At 43.1% G+C, this 12,716-nt stretch overlaps 1 protein-coding gene and 1 long non-coding RNA gene across 4 annotated transcripts in view; one reads left to right on the top strand and one right to left on the bottom strand.

Annotated features, from left to right (window-relative positions):
• Positions 1–9,693, top strand: part of LOC111853001 (uncharacterized) — a 41,479-nt gene extending 31,786 nt beyond the window's left edge. For both annotated transcript variants that reach the window (XR_011993150.1, XR_011993149.1), the window contains one exon: positions 9,444–9,693. This is a non-coding gene — a long non-coding RNA (uncharacterized lncRNA). The remainder of the gene's footprint in view (positions 1–9,443) is intronic.
• Positions 9,694–9,934: 241 nt separating this feature from the next.
• Positions 9,935–12,716, bottom strand: part of LOC111853002 (uncharacterized) — a 30,218-nt gene continuing 27,436 nt past the window's right edge. For both annotated transcript variants that reach the window (XM_072716845.1, XM_023829425.2), the window contains one exon: positions 9,935–12,702. In XM_072716845.1, the coding sequence (XP_072572946.1) occupies positions 12,103–12,702 (600 nt within the window). In that variant the 3' untranslated portion in view covers positions 9,935–12,102. The remainder of the gene's footprint in view (positions 12,703–12,716) is intronic.

Below are 12,716 nucleotides of genomic sequence, written 5' to 3'. Positions count from 1 at the left end.
GTGTGACAGGTTCTCTAAATAGAAAGAATTGGGGATCGTTGTTACCTGAGAGCCTGAATCCAACAAGCATCTGCAGTCTTTGTTACCTATGGTCACTTGTGCGGTGCACTTGGCTCCAATCAGCCCTTTTGGCAGGGTCACTGTCTGTTTTTGTGTGTGAAAGTACACACGGGCTCTGTGCAGCTTCTTTTTGGGACACTTTGTCTGTGTTCCAGTCCCCGTCTGTCCCACAACAGGAACTGGGTCTAGTTTAAACGATTAGGCTTTAAAGCACCATTTTCATTGTCCCATGTTAACTGCTTTTCTCTTAGCTGCTTCCTCTTCTCAGCTACAAGAGATGGGTTCGGCTCACTTTCACACTGAGGTTTAATGTGTCCGTCCTCTCCACATCTAAAGCAATACCAGGGCCTTAGTCTATTGCTTGTGTTGTTGTTTACATCTCGGCTGTGGTGCGGCCTTTGAGATGTTGGAGTGATGGCTGTTTGGGGAGCTACTGGTCTGGCAGCTGATTTAGCCTTCCTACTGTCTTTCTGTGTGATACGTGTGAGCTGGGACTGTAAATCAGCTATTTGTTTCTTTAGGTCTTGGATTTCGGACCTGTGATCAAGAGCTGGCTGAGATGGATTGCAGTCCTCCTCACTCTGCACATAAATACCCTGATAATAAGAAGACGCTCTTGGTTTTGCAATATTGAGGTGCCGTTTCATGCGGGATGCTTTGGAAGCACGCTTATCTTCTGCTATGCGGAGTAACAGGAGAAGTTCAGCAAAGGTAGGTGGGTTCTGTTTCTTTTGTTCTAGCTGGAGTTCAGCTATCAAGATGTTGTCCCAGCAGCCTCTGACAAACTGTCTGAGAAGATGCCGGTCAAGGTCGTTTGCGGTTACACCTCCCCTCCTGAGGGTGGTGTTCAGCATCACCTGTAGCCGTTGTAGATAAGCTGAGGGTTTCTCACCATTATCTTGCATTATGTTAAGATACTTTGCGAAAAGGTCATCTCCATCCTCGACAGTGCCGAAAGCGGAGTCCAAGATCTCTAAGTACGCATTAAAGGGAGATTCAGGCATCAGGTGCTTCACAATATCAATGGCAGGTGATAAGAGACTTTCAAGAAGCTTCCGTGACTTGTAAAGACCAGACTGCGTTGTGTCTTTAAGAAGAAGTTCCACATTGGAACGCCATGTCTCATAATCTACTTCGTTGTTAGATCGGGGAAAGCGCCCAGTGAAGGGTCTGAGTGTCAAAGAAGTGTGCACCTGCAAAGCAGAATCTTCATTCCTCACTATGTGCTCGACTATTACCTTTTGTATGTCAGGTGGGTTGACGTCAGAAAGTTTCAGAGCAGGCTGTGTCTTTTCTTTAGATGGTGGTGGAGACCAATGATGTTGAACATGCTGTCCTGGGGCTGTACTGGGCAGGGGGCTTACCTGTGCAGCATTTTCAGGACCATATTGCCCTGGGGTATCAGGTAAGTTCTGTTCCGTATCTTCATCTTGGGTTTCTGATTGATCTAGATCAACACTCTCACTGATAGCGGAGAGCTCTTCCCTGAGGACAGCTGCAAAGTCCTTGCCAGTCAGTTTTGCAATGTCCTTTAACTCTGAAAGGTAAACCTGTGTAGCTGTTTTGCTAGCTACAGGTGTGTAGACACTGGCTAAGGCTCTAATGTGATAAGTGACATCAGTCTGAATCTTACTGTTGAGTCTGCGTGGCAATGAAGGTAAGAGAGACTGCATAGCTGTACCATACACATACTCTACTACAGCCTGTTTGTCTGACGTTGGCTCAGCGAAATCTACCGGAATTACCCTTTGAATGGAACCATATTGTTTCAGGAAATCATATAGTTCTTCATCAGCTTCTGTACCGGCTATACCACTAACTATGACCGAGTTAGGGATTTTCACACTACTCGTTTGAATAACATCCATAATGAATCACTGATAACAATACTATACGGTCTCTGGTTTCTAGTTTTAAATGCTTTAAGCCACTCCTGGCTGGCTCGCCAAGTTGTAGCACCGGTATCACACCACTTACAGCGCCACTGGACCAGTTCTAGGTTCTAAGGAGTGGGGAGCAAAAATAATTACACCAGAGACCGTTGATTTAAATACAAAAAGCTAGCAATTTACTGAATACAAACACACATGGAATATGCAAAAACAAAATGGAAAAATATACCCCGCAGGTCTCTAGTATTGAGGTAGATGTAATCAGTGAAAAGGTATTTCACTCTTTTTTCTTGTTCTTTAGTTCGTCTAAGTTATTTTTGTCAGACTAATCTAAATTAGACCGGTCTTGTCCTGGATATTACCTATTTTAGAATCTCTATCTTTTTTTCCTGAGTTAACTCTTTCTTCCTTTCTTTCACAGGTAAGAAAATACCTTCAATTTACACAATCAAATCAAAGTGGACCACAAACATTTCGTGTCACATTCAAACATACTGTAGGAACTCAATATGAAAATAAAAGTATGAACCTTAAACTCAAGTTCAAGTCCAAAAGTGAATTCAATTATTCAGTTCGGTTCCGTCCAAAAATAATAATTCAAACAGTTTCCAATCCAGTTCAAAACAAATTCCTGATACTCCTACCACTCTGGCAGCGGGTCACCGTATACAGGAGATTTCCTCACTGATGCGATGGAAAAGACGAGTTAAAAGTCTGGGTCTGGCTCGCCATCTTGAATCCTGTCTGTGCATATGCACGTCCGCACACTGCAGACCAATCTTCGCTCCGACCGAGCTTCATATCAAGCAAAGAAACTTGACCAAAACCGGTGTGGATTAGTTCTCATAAAATCCCCGTCAGTTCCCGAACAGGTAAGTTATGTTTTTTCAACTGCAAAATCAACTTTTTCACTCTTTTCTTTGCTTATTGAACACAGTTCATTCCCTCCGATCTCTCTCACGCCACTGAAGTACTGCGTCCCGCGTCACTAGTTCCTTAAGGGGGCAGTGCCATGAATTTTCTGTCAGCATACTTTTAACCTTAAACATTAAATTGTTGTATTAACATTATTCACATTTTTTTTTTTTTTTTTAACTCTGATGAATTAACTTACATTAAATGAATCACTTAGCTTTCAAATTTATTTATGCAGCTTTTAAACTATTTATTCTTATTTATGTCATATTTTAACATGGGTTACATTAGCCATTTTCCTAAGCTCAGACAAAAATGAACCTGTGATGCCTTGACCTCGTGCAACGGAATATACACTGGCAAGAGCATCTACATGATATGATATGTCAGGGTTTGCATCACTAGTTCTATCAAAAGGCAACTGCTCCTCAAGTGCTTTAATAGCTGTACCAGATTCATACTCAATTATGGATTGGCCTTGAACACCGGAAACTTGAATTATTCTTGAAATTTTACCATATCGCTTTAAGCACTCAATTATTTCCTCATCTACCTCTGTACGAGATAACCCTGTAATGATAAGGGAATTTGGAACCTTGATACTTTCAGTTTCAATCACTTCCATTTTGATTACTGATGCCTAACTAACATACAATTACAGTTCACAGTTTGATGTTACACAAAGCTTGGTATTGCACTTCTGCAAATAGCTCCTGGCTGGCTCGCCACTTTTTACCGTGTAACCCACTCCTGGGTAAGTACACTTCTTCCAGGTTCGAAAGGAGCTACACACAAGTGCAATAACCAGACACTGATTACTTTATGCAGAAAATAATTTGTATTTAGGACAATTTAACAGAAACACACATTTAAATCACAATTAAATAAAATGGGTCCTTTTTCCTTGTAACAACAAAAGAATGTCCTTGTAGTTCAATTTAAAGTAAATTATATGGAGTTTGAAATTGCGTGACTGGTTGTCCAGTTTTTGGGTGCTAGAGTGATCCTACCACTCTTGAGTTCAAGCTCAAATAGTGCTGTGGAATCACGCAGAGCTCAGGTATCCAACTGGGTGGCTCGCCATCTGATTCACCATTACATCTCCTTCTCCAAAAAACCTTTGGGGGTCCTAAAACTTGACCTGCGTTGACAACCAGGTGTTACACTTCTACACATACAAATAATTCCTTGCTCATCTTTTTCCAATATGTTGTACAACATTGAATTCAAATTATTATTCCAACAGCATTTAACAATGTAAATACATCCATATACTGAAAAATACAGATTTCTCAGTGTACAAATATATTAGAACTTTTCCCTTAATATCATCTAAATACAGTTTCCAAAATATATACATTTAATTCACAAACTGATTACCGTAGTAATTAATATAACATTGCAAAACAATAGTACGTCCTAAGCACACACACCTCAAAAGAACACAAATTTTCAACAGTAAATTAAGACTTGGAATATTTCTGTAACATAGATTTTTTCTATGAATCCTATCCGAACCGCTAGCATAAAGCTAACAAGTTAAGAAATGCATGCTTACCGAGACAGGGGCACAGGAACACGTACACACACAACAACAAAAGTGTCCAGTACTCCTGGTGAACTTCAAATAACTCGAATCCTTTAAAACTCTCCCTTCCAACTTTGCTAATCTCTTAACAAATATCAATATTCTCTTAACTTTTCTCTGACTCTCTCTCGCGCTCTCTCGCCCATACGCTATGTAGTGACACGTCAAATTAAAAGAACTTCCGGCTTCCCTCTCGCTCGTACGCTATGTAGCAATACGTCAAAATAAAAGAACTTCTGGCTTCCAAAATAAAATGCTTAACTTTAGAATAACTAATTTATTTTAACCCATCTTATCGGGGTTACAGTTGCATAAGGACAATATTATGGTGTTCAGGTCTGGCATGAACACTGTTACACATTGTTATGTGCCGTAAGGAAAGTACGTGCCGTAAGTTCGGGAGGATGCCTACAGGTTCTTCGGACGTCCTGCCACTCACCCATTCGTCAACCGCTCCCTAGACTCCGCCTTCTGGATCTGGCCCCGCCTCCCTTGCCTTCGGAGCATTTTCCAGTTCGTCGACAGAAAAGGCTGCTGCTTCGTCACTTCGTCTGCCTGCTTCTCGCCTGCTAACTCGCTCTTCATTCGCTTTGTTTTTGGTGTGACTGCTCGTGTATGACTGTTTTTGTTCTTGATTTATGATTTTTGCCTCGCCCTTATTGTACCTTCGCCCTGGTTTTGACTGCCTGTTTGATTTTGAACTTTCGCTTGTACTCCAACTTCGCCTCGTCTTCGACTCTTTGATCTCCCCTCTGGATACTGTCGCTTCGGCTGTGTGTTTACGTGTTCCACTAGGTGTGTGTAAGGAGTGTCTGCCTGTTTTTGTTTCTTCGTAAGCGTCGGAATTACTGTTTGTTCAGTTAGGGAGTTAGGCTTAGGCATTGTTGTTTCGTTTACCCTTTTGTTGTGTTCACTTAGGATTAGTGGGGTTGTATTCGGTAGATGTGTTTTTGTTTGTTTCTTTGGCCTTTGTCACTCCTGACGTTCGTTACACCTAGTGTTTGTAAAGTGTCTGTGAAAACCTATAAAAAGACTCCCTTTGTGTCCCGTGTTCCCTTCTCCTAGCTCTGGTTGTCTTGTCCTTCCCAATCCCTCCTTCCCTTTCACTTTGTTAGGCTCCAACCCTAGACTTGAGTGTAACAACGTGCAAGGTGAACACACAGGTGCTGGGTTTACATGCCCCCTGCTGGCCCTGCCACACTCAACGCTCACCCTTATACCTCATGACCTCCACTGGCTTTCTGTACTTTATCATATTCAATATAAAATGATCCTACTTACATGTAGGCACTTCATGGCTATCCTCTTCACTATCTTACAGAACTACTTCAGCCCAATTATCCTGTTTGCTGTCTTAGATCATCTTCTTTAGGTCTGCTGTCTGATGTTAACTTTCTATCATGGGTGCTGTCATTCAAAGTCGCAGCCCCCAAACTGTGGAATTTAATCCTCTAGAGTCTTCGTGTAACTACTTTTCGCCCAATGTTCAAGTTTCAACTCAAGTCCCATATCTTCTCTCTCTGTGGTGTTTTCTGATCTTTGAGTGCCATTGTGTCCATTCGCTGTTACTCTGTTACCAATTCTTCATAATTGTCTGCTCTGTGATTACCCAAGTAGTTCTTCACAACAGAGACAAAACTCTTCCACGCCGAAGCCTCAGTGTCATTCATGTATTTGATAAATGTAGGCTCTTCTTGATGAAGTCATTATTTTTACATGTACAGTGGTACCTCAGTTCTCGAACTCATTAAAACTCGAATTTCTTAAAAGTCGAACCAACCAGTTCGGAAAAAAATTACCTAGTACTCGATCTGAATCTCAGAAGTCAAATCGTGAACGCTGACCTAAGATAACTTGAGTCACACGGCATGTCTCTCAGCGGAAACAAAGGGTAATGCTTCAGTCTCAGCCTCGCATTCGCTCATCGTGTATGTTTACACAAGCTGAATACATATATCTAGACAGTAAAAATACATTTAGACTGATAGACAGTAACAGTAATTATTATTATAGAATAAAATACATTTTAAAATAAAGATTTCTTATTAATTATTTTAATATTAATAATAAACCATGAATACATTTAATTATAATAATATTGTCCTGCCGAGCGGGGACGGAATGGAGACAAAGGCGCAGACGTCAGGGTATTGGGGAATATGGGGTTTAATTACAGGTAAGGCAGGCAAAATGCAGAGAGACAATACAATAACCGGACCGGGGTGAACAAACTGAAACACAGACGAAATACAAGAGGATTCAACCAGAAACAGCTGATCACCCGGGGATTCCACGCGGGCCTTTGATGTTGTCCCCTACAAACGGCGCTTGCTAAAGCTTAAAGCTGCATGGATTTTAGGAACTGTGGCGGCTTGGATCGAAAACTGGCTAACTGACAGGAAGCAGCGAGTAGTTATTAGAGGCACAATGTCACAGTGGGCCTCCGTTCATAGTGGGGTATCGCAGGGTTCAATTTTAGGACCACTATTGTTCCTAATTTACATTAATATTATTGACACAAATACATACAGTAAACTGGTTAAATCTGCAGACGACACCAAGGTGAGCAGTGTAGCAGATACTGATCTAGCAGCACAGAGGCTTCAACGGGATCTGGATTTAATTAGCAAATGGGCTGATACTTGGCAGATGAAATTTAACACAGATAAATGTAAGGTAATCCATGCAGGGAGCAGAAATATAAAGTACAGATATTTTATGGGTTCCACTGAAATAAAGGTAGCTGAATACGAGAAAGATCTCGGTATGTATGTTGATGCTTCCATGTCCCACTCTCGCCAGTGTGGGGAAGCAATAAAGAAGGCCAACAGAATGTTGGGTTATATCTCTAGGTGTGTGGAGTTTAAGTCAAGGGAGGTGATGTTACACTTATATAATTCCTTGGTAAGACCCCACCTAGAATACTGTGTGAAGGTTTGGTCACCATACCTCAAGAAGGACATTGCTGCCTTAGAAAAGGTGCAACGAAGAGCTACGAGAATGATTCCTGGTCTTAGAGGAATGTCTTATGAGGAGAGGATAGCTGTTTAGCCTTGAGCAAAGGAGACTAAGGGGGGATATGATTCAGGTCTATAATATTCTAACGGGTCTAGATGCTGTTCAGCCAAATGACTATTTCAATATTAGTCTAAATACTAGAACTCGTGGCCATAAGTGGAAATTAGCAGGAGAACATTTTAAAACAAATTTGAGGAAGCACTTCTTTACACAGCGTGTAGTTAGAGTATGAAATAGTCTTCCTGCTAGTGTAGTGGAAGCTAAAACCATGGGTTCCTTTAAATCAGAGCTAAATAAGATTTTAACAACTCTGAGCTATTAGTTAAGTTCTCCCCAAACGAGCTTGATGGGCCAAATGGCCTCCTCTCGTTTGTAAATTTCTTATGTTCTTATGTTAACGAGGGGGCGTGGCACACGGAAGGAGCGGACGATCAGAGCAGGACACATTGTTTTTTTTTAACTTTACACATTGGATACATTTATTTTCTTACTTTACAAATTACTGTTTTGATAAATGTGCTTAGATGTCTTTAGTACAGTATATGCTCTTCTTGTTTAAACCGGTTCATTTTGTGTTTAAATGCTAAAACAAACATATTTAGGTGTAATTTTTGGGGCCGGGAACCAATTAATTGGTTTTCCATTATTTCTTATGGGGAAAATTCAATCAGAAGCCCGAACTTTTTCGGATTCGATCCGGAGTTCTGAACGGATTAAGTTCGAGTTCTGAGGTACCACTGTATTTATATATTTATTAAGACAGAACTTTTTGGGTATAAACCAAGACTGGGTTGACAAACTTATACTGTAGCCTACTTATTTCCTCTGCAAATTCACAGTTGATTTCTGACTTCAATAAGTCGCTTTTATAGTATTGTAGGCCTACAAATTGAAATACAAAATAATTATATGGGATATTTCATTACCTAAGACACTGTTAAATAGTCAAAAGACAAACCAAAAGCTATTGCGAATGCATTATTTACATGGACGTCCATTATCTCAAAAACTAGAACCAAAAAGCAAAAGTAATGGGATTTTTGAATTCAGCACTCTCAAAATACCCCAAATCCATTAAAAAAACCTTGGCACCTGATTTTTTTGTAGACCTGTCTTATTTATGATGTTTTATGTCTTCTATCTTTTATTTGTAATAATTACTTTTTGTTAGTTATTTCCTCGGTGAAGCATCCTTAAGTTGATATAAGGTGCTATATAAATTAAAATAGTCATGTACCAAACCATGCGGTACCTTTTTGCGGAGCCGCCCCTGTGGGCCATGCCGCTCAAGCATGCAAAAACGGGAATACCCCAGCAAACAATCTTCGGTTCGCCGAATGTCCGGCGAATGTGCGCTGAACGGTACGGGAATGTTCTGCTAACTTAATTCAGGAAAGTTTTCTTACCGTTCTCAGAAGTTAGTTTTCGAGAAACTACGGTTTGTGGAACGCTCTCCAAACGTTCGTAGGACATTCTCCAAATTTTGCGGTGAATAAACAAAATGTATATTAAAATGTGGCATCGCCTAGTTTTTTCTTTTTACTCTTTATATCTTACTGGGTTAGGGTTTCCGTGTATTACATATAATTCTCAGAAATCGTGTCAGGTTAGCTTAGCTAGCTTACGCTGAATGTTGTGAATCAATCAAATAGTAAAAAAATCTTAGAAATCCTGTCAGAGTAGTGCGTGTAATAGTTAAAAGAAAGCTGAATGTTATATGAAATTTTCTCAGAAATCATTTAATATGTCTACTTCTGTCACGCCCACGGAGGCGGGTCAACTAGGTGTCGGGTATTAGGGACTAATTACCTCCCTTATTTAAGGAAGGAACAGTACACAAGCCAACTGCGAAGTATTGCGCTTATGACAAGCCTTACCGAGCATTCTTCTGTCTCCAGTTCTCCTTTACTCCCGTTCGTTGCCTGTTTACCTTTTGTAAAACCCTTACCTCTTATCCCTTGCCTCCTCAGTCCCGTTCCCGTCCTTGAGTCTCCAGTCCTGCTGAGCCCGGCTTTCATCATCGTCCAACCCTCCTGTCACCCCGTATTGTGTGTGTACTCGTCGGACGGACTCCACGGCTTTTGACCCTCGCTCTCGTCCCTCGACCACGATTACCGCTCGCCCCGTTTGGACCTGAGTGCCCGGCTTTTCGCCTGTATTAAGAGAACTCTGTTCTGTAACTGCTTGATCTGTGCTCTATTAAAACCGGCTTTCCCCGTACTTCTGGATCCGTGTTTCCCTCGCCAGCTCGGTGTGACACATACTGTACAGTATATAGTGTAGACATTTCATACATTAACCTCACCCCTCTCTAAACCGCTATATTGATTGCTTTCCCCAACAATGAGTGACTTCAGCGAGCCGCATCGTCTTTTTCAGCATTTTTCAAGTCTGTAGGTTACGCAGGGGCTATGCGCAGAAACACGCATGTTCTGTATCAGTCAGGGACCAATCAATTAAGTTCATGTGTCAGGTACTGATGGAATACCCGAATGTGCTGTCGTTTATTGGATTTAATTGAGTACACATTGGAGACAATTGACTTAATGGGCAGTCAAATAGAATACATTACAGTTTTGGATAGAAACGGAAAAGCGGACCCAACACATCATTCGGGCTGGAATTGATATAAACAAAAACATAATACCAACCGTATCTTTATTTTAATTTCAAAATATTTATTAAATATTTATATTCTTATGTTACATATGTAACCTTAAGAGAACCTTCAAGGAACATGCCCTAAAAGTTATTTTACGGCTCTAAAAAGTAACCTCAAGGGAACCTTCACAGAACGTTTGTAAAAGGATACAAAAACGTAACCTTAATAGAACCTTCAGGAAACGTTCCCTAAAGCCGTTCTAATTTACTGATCTCTTCCATTTAGGGGGCTTTCATTCACATTCTCATTGTTTTTGCCATATTTTGTCCTTAATTAACTCTGTAATTCTTGCATTTTTTAATTTCAATTAATTTCATCTTAGTTTTTCAGTGTACAGTAAATCAACAATTAAATACGTGGCCAATCTCAAACCTGAAAATAAAAATGCTCATAGATATCAAGTCTCATGTTTTCCCTGTGAGACTAATGCCTTTTAGCCTATGTTGCCATCTCACGAGTTGTCATGCACCTAAAGTGAAGAAGCTTACTACGATGACCGCTGGAACCCAAGCCACCCCGCCCAGGCTGACATATAAGGATTATACAATATGCTAAGTTACATATGAATTCCACCTGACTTCCCAGTATTAAACACGATATGGTTTTTGCCTAAAATTTATTTTACACATGTAACCCGGTGGTTATTTATTAGGTTAAAGTAAAATTTAATATAGTTCATAATTAAACATTTGGACTATGAATTTCATTGTGAAATAAGAAATAAATAAGCAAATAAGTTGAAGTAGTCTATTGTTGCGGAGAGTTTGAGACAAGCAGGCAAGCAAGCAACGGGACACAGACTTTACTCAAAGGCAACATTGATGACAGACCTAGTCGAACATACTCGAATGCGGAATACACAGGACAAGCTGGAAATTACATCAAACAGCTGGGAACAATTAGGGTTTCACGCGAGGTAAGGAGGGGGCATGGCACCCGGAAGGATCGTACGAGAAGGTCATGACAGAACCCCCCCCCCCAAAGGCGCACACTCCAGGTGCGTCTCAGGGGAGGCAAAGGATGAGACAAAACCAGGAAGACATGACCTGAAAAACAAGGCAAAAGCATCACTGGGTAAAAGGAAACAGAACGGAAACACAGAACAAGCACAATGGCAAAATCCAAGCTAGAATCTGGCACAGAACATGGAATGCAGACAGGCAGACCAGGAAAGGAGACACAGGGGAAACAGAGAGTGGAGGAACAAAAGGACCAGGAGTGTACACCCTGCAACATGTGACGTCGCCACTACCAATGACGACCGTGCATCCAGCTCGCCGTTCTGCCTGTGTCATCTTCCTTGAATGACCCGCTCCCTGCCTTCTGGCTGCCTGGCGATTGGAGGGAGTGGTGGCACCGGCTTGTCATCTCCCCCCTGCTCCCCGTTTGTGTTTCAGATTTAACTGTATTTGACTCTCCCTGCCGGCCCCTGGAGGATGGGCTCCCCCTTTGAGTCTGGTCCCTCCCAAGGTTTCTTCCTTCTAGGGAGTTTTTCCTTGCCACTGTCGCCTATGGCTTACTCACTGGGGCTTTGGGTGGGGATGCTGTAAAGCGCTTTGGGACAATGTAATGTTGTGATAATGCGCTATACAAAAATAAATTTGTTGTTGTTGTTGTTGTACAGAGGAGGCACCAAGGGACGAGGAGCAGAGACTGGAGGGACGAAGGAAGGAGGCAGAGACATCGAGGACGGTGGACAGAGGGGAGCTCAAGGGAACCGCAGCTGGAGGGACTGCAGGTGACTGTGAGGCTGGAGCCGAAGGAGACCTCGCAGGGGGTGAGGAGGTAGGTGGAGGGATTGGCGGAGCAGGTGAGGAGGGAGGAGCAGCCGGCGACGGTGCAGCTACAGGCGGAAAAGGTGTAGCCAACCAACGAGCCGTAGTGGGGGGAGCCGCGAGCGCCGGACGAGCCGAGGCGGGGGAACCCACAGGTGACCAACTAGGTGGTGGAGGCCGGACTGAAGGCAGTCAATGAGCCCTCGGAGGGGGACCCATAGGCGACTGCTGAACAGGAGCCGGAGGACTCACAGGTGCTCCCCGAGCCCCAGCCAAGACGAGAGAGGGCAAGCCGGGGGGCTGGGCGGATGGGGCCCAGCCCCTGCACCTATGTCCTCTCCTTTTCCTGGACACCGATAGGCGGGGATCCGCTCGGGATCCACCACGCTGGGGCGAAGGCAGAAGGGTCAGTTCTCTGGAGAAGTCACTAGGGGCCGCTAGGGAAATCCTCGAGGGGTCCCATTTGAGCTCCTCCTCATCCTCCATCAAGGGAGGAGGAGCGATGGTCACGCATTCTGGGACCTTCACGGGGACAAGGACTGGGGTCCTGGGATCAGGTAGTGTGGGAATCGGTACCTTAAGCAGGGGTTGGGCTGGAACCTTGGGCACGGGTGGAGCGGGAGGCGTGGGAGGAGCCGGGACCTTGGGTGCAGTAGGAGGTGGAACAGGAGGCACAGGAGCCTCGGGTGGAGCAAGAGGCGGAGCCGCAGCCGGGGCCTCGAGCAGAGCAGGAGGCGGAGCTGCAGCCGGGGCCTCAGCCTCGTTGGACGGCGTGTCAGCTGGGGCTGGGACCTGCAGGCAGCACA

Source organism: Paramormyrops kingsleyae, chromosome 1 (genome assembly GCF_048594095.1).
Source record: "Paramormyrops kingsleyae isolate MSU_618 chromosome 1, PKINGS_0.4, whole genome shotgun sequence".
Lineage (NCBI taxonomy): Eukaryota > Metazoa > Chordata > Actinopteri > Osteoglossiformes > Mormyridae > Paramormyrops > Paramormyrops kingsleyae.
This window is presented reverse-complemented; position numbering and strand designations above follow the sequence as displayed.